The following is a 12,229-nucleotide window of genomic DNA, read 5'->3' as shown; positions in this document are numbered from 1 at the left end:
GGAAGGGGTATATGAGAGTGGTAGCTCATTTGATAAAGGAGTTGGTTTTGCTCTACTATGTTTAAGAGGTCTCACGCTGAGTGACTCAGAAAGCTCAGGGTTATTTTGAAGGGAAAATGGCTTGTCGGCACACTGAGGTGCTGAAGGCCTGTTGGAAGATGAGTCCAGCCAAAGGTAAAGACATACTGCCTCCGGGAAATCCAAGAACAGGACAGGACAAAAAGAAAAGGAAAAAGGAAAGGGGCCACTGCTCTAAGATCCGTGAGTATTGAGCATGTTTGAGGGGAAGACTTGGAATTAGAATAGTTTGTGAGCTTTACAATGGAGTCGGCGGAGAAGTAAAAGCAGGAGAGAGTAGTTCCACACGAGTGAATCCACACTCCTCATCCCCTTGGCTGCTTTTCAATTCTTTCTCCTAAATGGCACGGTAGGGGGTTAAAGGGAATTAAAACTCAAAATTGTCCAAAATTGTCCAAAACGTTGTGTGTTAAGAAATTGTTTAGAGCTGTAGACCACGAGGAGACTGGGACTGAGTTCCCTGGCCTGGCACTTGTGTTCAACCTTCCTGAAGGTGATTGGAATTTGATCATAAATTAGGTGAAATGAAAAGTGAGCATCTATATTACTGAAAACTGCACTTGTACTAAATGCTATTTTATATATGTATATATCTCAGTTTCTATGCAGATTTTGGACCTCTGAACTTGGCAATGGTGTACAGATACTGCTGTAAGCTAAACAAGAAACTAAAAGTGAGTATTCTAGATATGTTTATGTCTTGGGATGAAAATGTTTAAGTCAGAAAACCTGCCCAGTGGGATGGTTTCGCACACACGGGGATTTAATCGGGTGATTTAGATCTTTAGAAAACTGTGAGGGGTCACTGAGAAGTTGAAATCGATCCTCTGGATTATACCACAAAGGACATGTCAACCCCATTCTTTCTTCAGGACAACTGCAATATGAGCTGAATGAAGTCACTGCAATCATGATCTAAGAGGGCGGCACAGCCTTTCAGATTGCTAATGAATCTATATCAGATTCCTTCATAGGGTAATTTTCCCAAAGCCTTCACCTCTGCTTGTAGATGCATTATAGGGTGATGAAGGAAGGGTCTCATCAGGAAAATAACCAGGTTTGGTCAAAATGGAAAATTTTGTTAAACATCATCTTTGGAGAGTTAAGAAGTAAGACCCATGAATTACCTACTATGACAGAATGTGGGCAGGCTGCAGGTGTTAGCCTGCGGTGTCTACATAACACGAGATCCTTCTCATTCTCTGTATGTGCCTATGAATTTCGCATTGTGGACTGAAAAGTAGCATTTATATTACTAGCGTTATTAAGTTTGCTAAATGAAAATCAATATTTATATTTTTCTTCCAATTTATAAATGGACCTCTTGGAGGTTTGAGTTTGGAAGACAGTACACCACAGTGCATGCTTGTAAGAGAATCACAGACCTGTAAACTTACTGTTATTAACCTCCATGTTGGATAAAGTGTGGCTGTTCTATACTATAGCATCTTATACACATGACTGCTCAGTGACGGCCTTTGGTTTTTGGTTGAACTTAGATATGCATATAGTGTGGCAGAGCATTTCCTGTAGAATATACTGTATGCTTTATACATTTTCAGATTTTTGCCATCAACCTCAATGTGTTACATGGTCATACAATGACATTTCAGTTATAATTATATAATGCACAAAAAAAAAAAACAAAACAAACTATCATACCCAACTTATTTAGGAATCAAAGCAACGCATTATTATCTAACTTGAAAATGACATTGTAAATTTATTGAAGTAAGTAAACAAGAGCCAAGCTGCTATTCTGTAGTTTAGAAAAATAATCTTTTTAATATAAAATGAACTTTAAATGACTGAACTCTGTGTGTGTGTGTGTGTGTGTGTGTGTGTGTGTGTGTGTGTGTAGGGGGACTGGAGGAAGACATTGGGTCTATTCTATTACTCTCCACCTTATTCCCTTGAGACAGGATCTCTCACTGAACCCAGAACTTAGCATTTGGCTAGTCTGTGCAACCAGCCAAGTTTCTGGGATCTACCTTTCTTTGTCCTCTAGGTCTGGTGTCACCAGTCTATATAGCCAGCCCATCCCCCCACTTTTACATGGGTACTGTGGATCCAAATGCAGGTCCTTACACTTAGATAGCAATGATCTCAGCCACTAAGCAATCTCTTAATCTCCTATTTCCTAATTACAACATCATGTATTTGGCATGAACCTTGTATTACAAGTAACCATATGTGACCTAAATACTATCTGGAGTTAACAAAGAAAAAAAATCATTATTAGAAAGATGAGATTATGCATCTAACTCAGTGTTCTATTGTAGTGATTGTAGAAGAGTAGATGGATTGAATTGTTTTTTTGTTTTTGTTTTTGTCCTACCATATTCTATAACTAACAGTTTTGGTAAATGCGTATAAAGACTTGTTTAAATTTCCTTTCATTTTCAAAACTTCCTTACATCATTATGAAAGTTCGTTAAAGTTCAGACGGCCTCCTTGGTTTATTCTAGTGATCAGTAACCAGCCATATATGCCTGGAATGCCATTTTTAGCTTTAATAAAATTAATGGGTACTCTGTAGCTTTCTGAAGGATTGATTTTCCAAAACTCCAATGGTAATAAGTCTTGGGCTCTTTCAGTAAACCATATCAAATGGAATCTCTGTATCAGGAGACAAAGGTTTGCTTTAGCAGTCCAAAGCCAGTATAGGATTGCTTTGGATTTGTGGAATCCGTTTTTATCAATAAAGTAAGAATTCTAGCCAGGTGTGGAGATGCACCCCTTTAACTCCAGCACTGTGAGGCAGTGGACCTGTTCTCCACACTCAGTTGCAGGACAGCCAGAGCCACATTTAGAGAGACCAAAAACCAAACCAAACCAAACCAAACCCACAAACCACCACCACCACCACCACCACCACCACCAAAAAAACAAAAAACAGAAATCACCAAATTTCAAAATTAATCTGCTATGCCAAATCACCTTCTTAATATCACCTCTGTAAAGGAAATCTAAGAGTTCTCACGGGAAGTTTATAAACACCTGCTTCGACCCGAGTGCTGTCATTCCTGTGATGAAGCTGGTCAGTATCCTTTTAGGCATCTAAATGATAGCTGTGGAGAGATCACAGGACGAGATGGGATGCCTAGGAGATGTGTGACCTGCTCAGCATCACGGGTGAAGTCGGAGTGAGTGTTTATGTTCTTACCTTTGCCTTGGGGGTCATGGGGGCTTTGCGTTTAGGATCCTTCTGTGTTCATTGTTCCAGTTGTTTCTGGGTCTCCTTACCTTTCCAGCCATGGCTGCCATCCTGGCTGTGTTCTCTCCTGTCTGGAAACAACTCTTCTTGTTACACATGCATCACTCTGCCAGAAGCATCTCTATACTTACAGGCTCCCCGTTCTCCCGGAGCACTGGTACCTGACTGACACCTCACCTTTGCTCTCTGTGGTTCCTCATTCTGACTGGGGCCAGGCCACCTCGCTGCCACATCTCCTCCTGTGGATGACTTCATGTGCTGATTTCCTGGGAACCTCATCACTCTTGCTACCCCGAGCCTTGTGCTTTCCTCCACGGTGATTGATGCATTTGATTTGTCACCATGGCCTGTCTGATTGATCTGGTTCCATTCATTGGTGTGTGTGTGTTTGTGTGTGTGTTGGCTGCTATGTTGTGTGTGCGGAGGTCAGAAGACAATTTCACAGGAGTCAGTTCTTCATTTTGTGCTACCTGGGGATCAAACTCAGGTTGTCAGGCTTAGTGGCACGTGCCTTTACCTGCTAAGCCATTTGCTATTCTTCTTGGCATTATATTAGCTATAATTTTTTCCCTTCCTAGTTTTATGCCTGCAGTACATAGGTAATTTTTGCTGTGAGTCCCCAAGCTTCACATTTCTTAAATGTCATGACGTGTTTTGCAGGGCAGTGCTTCGAGATGATGATTTACTGCAAATTTACTGATTTTTTCCACCTTTTGATGTGTCCACACACATTTGATTCCCAGTGACTTTGGTTTTAATTATGTTGGCCAGAATGGAAAAATTATTTATTAAATATTTGCTTCAAGTGTCCCAAATCAAAAAAAAAAAAAAAAAAAAAAAAAAAAAGCATCATGCCCACCAGCAACCAAGTCAACTGCTCATTTTAAACTGCTTGACAAATTGCTACTAATAAATGACACAATCATAGGTCAGAATTTGCTGGCTTTGATCAATTCTTCCTGTGAGGAAGCAGCAGCCAGAGAGGAGAGACATGATCTCAGAGTAATTAATACAACTGGCCACCCATGTGTGCTGCTTAGTGGAAAGCGTCCTCCGTGATTGACAGAGGAGGGCAGGAATGGTCAACCTGGACTTTCAAGGGACGGATAAATCCTGGAATTACACGTGCACTTTAGTGTGTAATTTTATTTTTCTTCCAAGAAGATTCACGGCCCCTTACTAGTTCTCAAAGGCACCCTTGGCTCAGACAATGCTAAGAACACTGAGCCACAACACAAATGCTTCAAGGCTGAAGCAGGAGACAAAACAGGCAGTTGATTAAAAAATAAACAATACTTTCTCCTAATTTAATCAGTTAAAAAAAAAAACCCTCAAGGCTAATTGAAAAAAAAAAAAACCTGAAGATTTAATAAAAGTAATATGACTGAACAAGCATTTCTTAATAAAGTTGGTACATTGTTATATATTGATTTTACTTTTCCTCAGAGAAACAGAGGCTTTCAGGACTTTCAGCTTGGGCTTAAAAAGAATTAGAAAAAAAGGAGATGTTTTCTAGGGCAGCAACTTAAAAAAAAGAAAAAACCAAAACCCAAAAGCCCACAGCTGCTGCCATGAATCAACAGGACAATTACTGTAATCTTGGACCATTTTGAAAGGATTCAAAGAATATTCAGAGCCATTTACAAAGCATCCCCATTACCTTTCCAGCATAAAAGCTCAAGAAGAGCGGACATCCTGGAAGAAAGGGTTGCATTAAGGCACTGAGGGGCCTGGCAGGGGTGGGTTCTGGGAATGCCCTAGTGGCTGAATGGCTAGGAGCAGTAATTCTATCCTGGGACCCAAGCAGCCGCACTCTCAGGTCCTTGTACACAAAAACTCTTTTTTGATGTAACGGCAGACACTCTCTATAACTACGAGAACGCGTCTCGATCTCCTCACGCAGTCCTCTTCTGTTTCAGGTTGATGGGACTGGGGAGAAGAAAAGCGAGAGGCATTCTGGAGACAGTTCATTTAGTTTTAAGAGGCAGTGGGACTGTAACTCATGGGAACAAGCACATTGAGAGCTCGTGAGGCAAGGCGTGGATGCTTTGTATGCACTGAGAAATGCTCAGGCTCAAAGACCCTCGTAAGAGATGTCTCAAGTGCCTTCACCTGCTTGATCAGAATGATCACACACACACTCCTGCATGCTAGCTGGCCTGGAGTTTATTGCACAGCTGAAGATGGTCCTGAACTCCTTATCCTCCTGCCTTTACCTACTGAGAACTAATTTTATGAGTGTTTTTGTTTCTGTTTTGTTTTGACCAATTGTCCCATTTATTAATGCAGTCTACTGGGTTTGAAACAAACAAACAAACAAACAAAAATAGACCATAAAGAAGCAGTTATTTCTTTTAAAATAAAAATTAAAAAAAAATGCGACCTGTTTTTATCTTAGCTCCAAACAAAACATGAACCACATTTTATTTTGTGCAGCCAAAGAAAATGTTCAAGAATATCCCTTTCCTGAGAAAGCTGGAGGTAAACAAGTAGTCCGGGCTGCTCCCTGGGAGTCATGATCCCTTTCTTGCTTTGGCAGTGGCCCCTGATGGCTGTTGAGGTGCTTACTGTCACAGCTGCTACTGGGCTAACCTAGTCACCAGTAAGAGAATGATGCCTTGGCCACCATGGTCCCTGTGCTGTGATCTCCTTAATCAGACACAATTCTTGGTGACGCTTGCTTGCTGTGTATGGGCTGTGTTTCTTATTAAGAGTTCATTAATCTGGCTGTGCTGGTATCTTTCTTACTCCGGGTGGACTGACTTGTAGAGTTTAATTAGACATGCTCTCCTAGCCAAATGACTCCGCTATTTTACTTCTAGCATGGTGAGCACCTTCACTGAGAGGCCGTCACGGGACCCATGAACTGTTTCTTTCAGCTTTGCATTCACTTGTATCCCATGTTGCTGTTGGATGGTTACATGGTGTGTGGTTTCCTGATCTAAACGGAACAAGTGCATGATCTGTGTATGTCACTGTCATCTAAGGCCACTCTGCCGTTCCTATGTTAGCATGCCTTCCTTTTCTCCTACCTCTGAGTTTCCATGGCTTGCTTGTCTTATGTTAGTTCGCCTGAATGCAATGTTTCCCATAACTTTTCATTCAAAGACAGAAAATGTGCATGTGGCCCCATTCCCTTGATTTTCGAGTCGGTCTGTCACAGTGTCTCTTTCTCTGCTTGACAAGCACCATTAAATATATTTGATGATATGCTATGTACTTGTTGTGATTTATCTCATAAAACTTTGATTCTCTGGGAAGGGAAGCAGGTCTGGAAGTCTCTGCAGGTTTGACTATGCAAATGGATAGATGCTCTTCTATTGACGGTCTCAGGGAGCTGTCACTGTGTAGTGTGTGCCCTGCTTCCATCCCTGTGTAGTTGTTCCCTTGTTTGCAGGAAACCTTAGCCACTATCTTGCATCAGATGTTCGTAAACTGAGATCACACATTGGCTAGAAACAGGGTTCCCCTCATAAAGTGCCCCCTCATAAAGTCTTCATCAGCAGCTGAATTCGTGCTGATGGGAATAGGAATGTTGGGACTTTTTCAGTCTGGTACAAGCCCTGTGGTGGATAAATTCTCTTAAAACAAACCATCACATTTGAGCAACGTGCAGTGGTATGCACATTAATCCCAGAACTGGGGAGGCAGAGGCAGGGAGAGTCTCTGTGAGTTCAAGGACAGTCTAGGTTTAAAGAACAACTTTCAGGGATACACAGTGTGTCTATTTTTTACAAAAAGACATTTAAATCTGTGGTCAGCATCTGTGTCTGATGAAAATACAGATGTTTGGATTCAGGGCTTCTTTCAGACATGGAAGGCTCTGACGGTACTTTGCCTGGGCCCTGCATGGAAACAGCAGGGTTGTGTTACCTGTGCTTTGAGAGCATCTACTTTTGTCATTTGTCACTTGACCCACTCCAAGTTCCAGAACCCTGGGAGCATCTGGATTTTGAGCCTATGGAATGACTCCACAGAAGGTGGCTTTGCTCAGAGACTGTTGAAGGCCTTGTTTCTGAGGTGTTGTCTCCTGTACTGGGTACGTCTGTTTGTTGTGGCAGGCATTTCTCAGGAGACTGTGGAAATGTTTTTCTGTGATGTGCTTTTAAAAAGTGGATAGCATGGCTAAGAATTCTTTTGCAAGGGACTTCAATGTTTTTCAGAAGGCATTTTCATTAAATGTATGGTGTTTCAGGATCACAGCATTTCAAGGGGATGGGGAGGGGTGGCATTGTATTTGTGTGTAACATTTTCCCAGAATTTACTGATAGATGTAGGTTTCCCAGACTGAATTCCACTGAGTCAGAAACTTCTTCTAAGGTCTGCAGGACCCTCTGTACTAGTTTTCAGCAAGCATGCAATGGCCCACAATAACATAATAATAAAATACAATGCAGTTTAGGTTTAAATTTATTATTTTTATTTCTGAAAAAAATTTTCATACCGCTGACCTTTTCAACCCAGGACTTATTTAATAAATTCTGAGCCACAAGACTTGTTATGGCCTTATAATTAAAGTTTACTCCAATTATCAGCCTCAGTGAGAGAGTTCTGGATTCCTCCTGCCTCCCACACTTGACTATGTAAGGGTTTCCAGCAGGCCTTTCCTGGTACCTGGCTTATGTTCTGGTAAAATGCAGTATGCTCATTATATTTCAGCCTTGCTTGGGGCCTCTGCTTTGAAAAGCACTCTGCTGTTGAACCAGACCCCTCTGGCATTCCTCCCATTGCTTTGGGAAATGATGAGATACAGTAATTGCCCAACAGATATTTGCTGCTGGGCTGTTTGTCCTCTTAGCTCGAGAAGGTTCAGGAGGCAATACATGGTAGGTTTGGCAGATGGAAGTCTAAGATATATACAAATGGGTAGTGGCTAGCGAGTGATTTCTGTCATGGCCAAGTGCAGAAGAGTTGGCTAGAGGGTTTAGTATTCTCTTGAGACATATTCCTTTCTGTGTTTAAGACTGGTTTGACTTGACTCATGTTTACATTTGCTTTGCTCTTGTACAGTGGGTTTTTGTTTTTTTGGTGTGTGTGTGTGTGATCTTTGAGCATCTCATATAAAGAAATAAGAATCTGTAAGAATGGGGTTAGCTTACTGAAAGTCAGATGTATGACCACAACTTTGCAAATGTTCTCCTTGAAGAGCCAGGCCTACCTGGGAGACAGCAGAGGAGATGGGTGAGTAAAGACAAGGCCTATGTTCTGTCAGAGGCATGAGGTTCTCTTTGAGCTTAAGGAGGATACTCAGAAGGTATTGGTGAGCTCATTTAGAAAGCAGAACCCTGTTATCTTTCCTGAAATGTGGTCTTTCCCCAAATGATAAAGGTTTTCTATCTTATTACCGGTTTTTCCTGTTATTGTGACAAACTACCTAACAAGCAACTGAAGGACAGATGGATGGAAGGAAGGACAGAAGGAAAGAAGGATGGAAGAAAGTAGGAAGAAGGAAAAAAGGGAGAGAAGGAGGCAGGCATGAAGGAACGACAGAGGAAGGAAGGGAGGTAGGCAGGAAGAAAGGACAGAAGGAAGGAAGGATTTATTTTGTCTCCCAGTCCATTATGGTGGGGAGGTCCTGGTGGCAAGAGTGTGAATGACTGGTTGTTCAAAAAGCAGAGAGGTTATTTTTTCTTTTGAATTCACCTCGGGCCCCAGAGCATGGACTTGTGCCGCTCACACGAAGGGCTGACATTCCCTGGCATATCTGGAGGTTTGTGTTCTTGAGGATTCTTGATCCTGTCAATATGAACCATCATATTCATGAAAGAGCCTTAGGATGTGTAGATGTTGCCCCTGGATGGTGCTGTTTCTTTTAGGGTGCTTGAATTACATAACAGGGCAAGCGTGTTTTTATTAAAATGGTGTTTTTTTTCATATTTGAAAGAAAACATAAAAGAGTTGTTTTATCAGTTCAATCACAGAAAACATTAGCTAAACAGATGGCAAACTGTTTTATCATCCCCAGTGCTTTTCACTGCACAGATAGGATGTCTCGCCCATGAACAGTGTCACTGGTTCCAGCCACTATGGGGTTGGCTGTAAGGAGGGACCCTGGCTGAAGTGAGGGGGGCAAGGCTGAAGTTTGTAAGATTCTTCTCTGCTGCCATCCACTTTGAGTTGGTTTTGACCCCTTGGGTAAGAACAGCACTCCCTGGAGTCTGACCGGGAGCCAGTGGCCAAGCTTCTCTACAGAAAACCCTTGCTTGACTGTGGCGTGTTTGAGACCCAAACTCTGTAAATTATGTCCAGAAACATCTGAGCAGGAGAAATGCCCCGAATGCTCCCTGTGAGTCAGCTGGAAGCGTGCAACCAACAAACATTTGCTTCCCTTGGCAGCTCTCTGTGGGAAATATTTTGAAATCGTTAAAACTTACAGGGCTAAGGAGGTGGCTCGCACAGAGAAGTGCTAGTCTTTCAAGCCTGATTACCCGGGCTTCACTCCTGGAATCTGAGTAAAGACTGGGACGTGGTGGCATGCCCCTGCTGTCTCAACATTCTTAGATGGGATAGCAAATGGAGACAGGGGTATTGTCTGGAAGACTGTGGGTCACGGGCACACAACATATCTGCAGAAACAATACAAGAGACCCAGCCTTAATATGGGGGAAGGTAAGAACAGATTATGTAATAGTGACCTCTGACCTCTCTGTGTCAGCCCCCTGGATCCAGAGGTGGAGGGAACTATGTGAGTTCAAGGCTAGCTTGTGGTATCTATCGAGTTCCAGGTCATTCAGGGAGAGGCCTTGTCCCAAACAAAAGAAAACAACAAGAGAACACTCCCAGCTTATTGGTGAAGAGCAATAAGTGGCAGAAAATTAATACACAGATAGTAAAATTAAATAAAAATTTGTCCAGAGACTCAATAAATCAAAATTGAGAAAGCAAGAAGCCACGTGTGAACACCATTGATGAAAGCCTCGAAGTCTTTAAATCATCTCAGTAAATTCACTCTGTGGAATCGAATCAAAGACAACTGCTCTTTTTTTCTCTCTGCTTGCTCTGGAAAAAGCCATCAATAATAACAGATTGTCTCTGAGTCAGACAATAACTTTCAAAAATTCAGTTAACAAGGAGATTGCTGTTTTCAAAGCATGTGATCTGTAGTTACTCGTGTCTGAAAGGGTATCAAATGTATCTTGGTTTCTCGCTGGGATACACATAGCTTCCTGCTTTCATGCATAAGCTAAAATAATGCACCTTGGTTCTTAGATTTTGCTTTCTTTTCCTTGTTGAAAATAATGTGGTAGTGGATTTGGTTTTGTTGGCTGTGTTCAGTGTACTGGGTATAATCTACTTATATTTACAGTATGAATTTACAGTCGATATTAAAAGGCATTTGTATGCATATATTTACCAAACTATGAGCCACACCCATGTTTTCTAGATTTGAATTGTGACTAATAATCTGATTTAATTCAATAGATCTAATTATTATTTTTTATGTTTAGCATGTGTTCAACAAATTATTTGGCTTGATTTTGGATTGAGCATGCTGCATATTGCCTGGCATGTAGCAAGTGCTTAATGATTGAGCTCATGAATTTAATACATGGCTGTTGAATTATGATATTTACTGATCTCCTTTTGATGGTTCCTCATTTTTCCACCAATTATTTTCTTTAAGCTAATTAAAAGGGGGCTTCTAGAGTATATACTAGAAAAAAAAAATTAATATTGGTTTGTATCCATAGAAGTTTTGGAGAAGACAGTAAGATGGTTGACATATCTTAAACTAAAGAATTCTCATGCTGAGAATAAAGAAGTGTGGCTATGTCATACCATGTCATATGTGTAAGATCAGGGATCAGTTATTCAAAATGGCTCCCGTGAGCAGAGAATCAATGACTCGGCCATCTTCATTCTCAGAGACGTCCATGTTGGTTATATTGTCAATTCTTACATTCGGTGGATTGAAGAGAAGGGAGCTGGCAGCCCCTCCCACACAAAGAGTGAGTGGTAGGGTCCCCCGAACTCCAAACATGCTTGTCCCAAATGTTCTGAAGCTAGCCTTGAGAGGTGTTCCATTGTAGGAATTGCTACACTTGCTGAAGTTGAGAGAATGGTAACTCCTGCCTTTCTGTGGTGGTCACACTCTGCTTTGTTCTTTCCTTCTAGTCCTACAGTTTATCAAGAAAGAAAATAGTGCACTACACCTCATTTGACCAGCGAAAAAGAGCAAATGCAGCATTCTTGATAGGTGCTTATGCCGTAAGTACTTTCTTTACAGTTATTCTGGGATCAAGTCAGTGAAATGCTAATGCTGGCCACAGTCCGATAAGACAGGACAGTTGCGTCATTAGTAGGTTGGGAGTTAGTCAGGAATGTAAAGTAGACTAACATCATCAGAGTCCTTACTCTCTCCTCCTCCCCCTCCTCCTCCTCCCCCTCCCCCTCCTCCTCCTCCCCCCCTCTCCCCTTACCTCCCCCCTCCTCCTCCTCCTTCTTCATCATCATCTTGTTTTGTATTGCTCTGAGTCAGGGTCCTCTGTATTACTGGCCTGGGATTTTCTGAGTAGCCCAGGCAGGACTTAAATTTGAGGTGGTTTCCTTGTCTCAGCTCCTTAGTGTTAAGATTTCATGCCTGAGCCATCTCGTCTAGATGTAGATTTATTTTCGGATAGTTGGTGAGAGACTCTTGGAATGATTTCGTGTAGCTCAGATTTTCCTGTTATCAGCATTTTAGTGCACAGAACATTTATGCCTAGCCAGGACATACCCAAGGGGAAAGTCTGTCTATTTGTGAAATACAAGATAGAAAGTTTAAAGCCTGCTAAGCTATTTTGTGGGGGTGGGAGATAGAGGATGCTCTAGACAGCAAAGGAGAGCAAAGGAGAGGATTATTATTTTTAATTTTTCTTAATTAACCACGCATTAGTTTATACAAGTGTTTACAATAGAAAAATGGAATATGAACCATTTTTATAACCTCCCTAG

General features: G+C 41.6%; 1 protein-coding gene across 4 annotated transcripts in view; it reads left to right on the top strand.

The window, feature by feature from the left end:
- Window positions 1-12,229, top strand: part of CDC14A (cell division cycle 14A) — a gene marked incomplete at both ends in the record, with an annotated part of 147,093 nt that overhangs the window by 17,647 nt on the left and 117,217 nt on the right. For 3 of the 4 annotated variants that reach the window (XM_080915390.1, XM_080915389.1, XM_080915388.1), the window contains 2 exons: window positions 677-752; window positions 11,411-11,503. In XM_080915390.1, the coding sequence (XP_080771516.1) occupies window positions 677-752; window positions 11,411-11,503 (169 nt within the window). Of the gene's footprint in view, window positions 1-676; window positions 753-5,731; window positions 5,777-11,410; window positions 11,504-12,229 lie in introns of all 4 variants that reach the window. The other variant, XM_080915391.1, reaches the window with a different exon arrangement.

Source organism: Micromys minutus (genome assembly GCF_963924665.1).
Source record: "Micromys minutus genome assembly, chromosome: 4".
NCBI lineage: Eukaryota > Metazoa > Chordata > Mammalia > Rodentia > Muridae > Micromys > Micromys minutus.
This window is presented reverse-complemented; position numbering and strand designations above follow the sequence as displayed.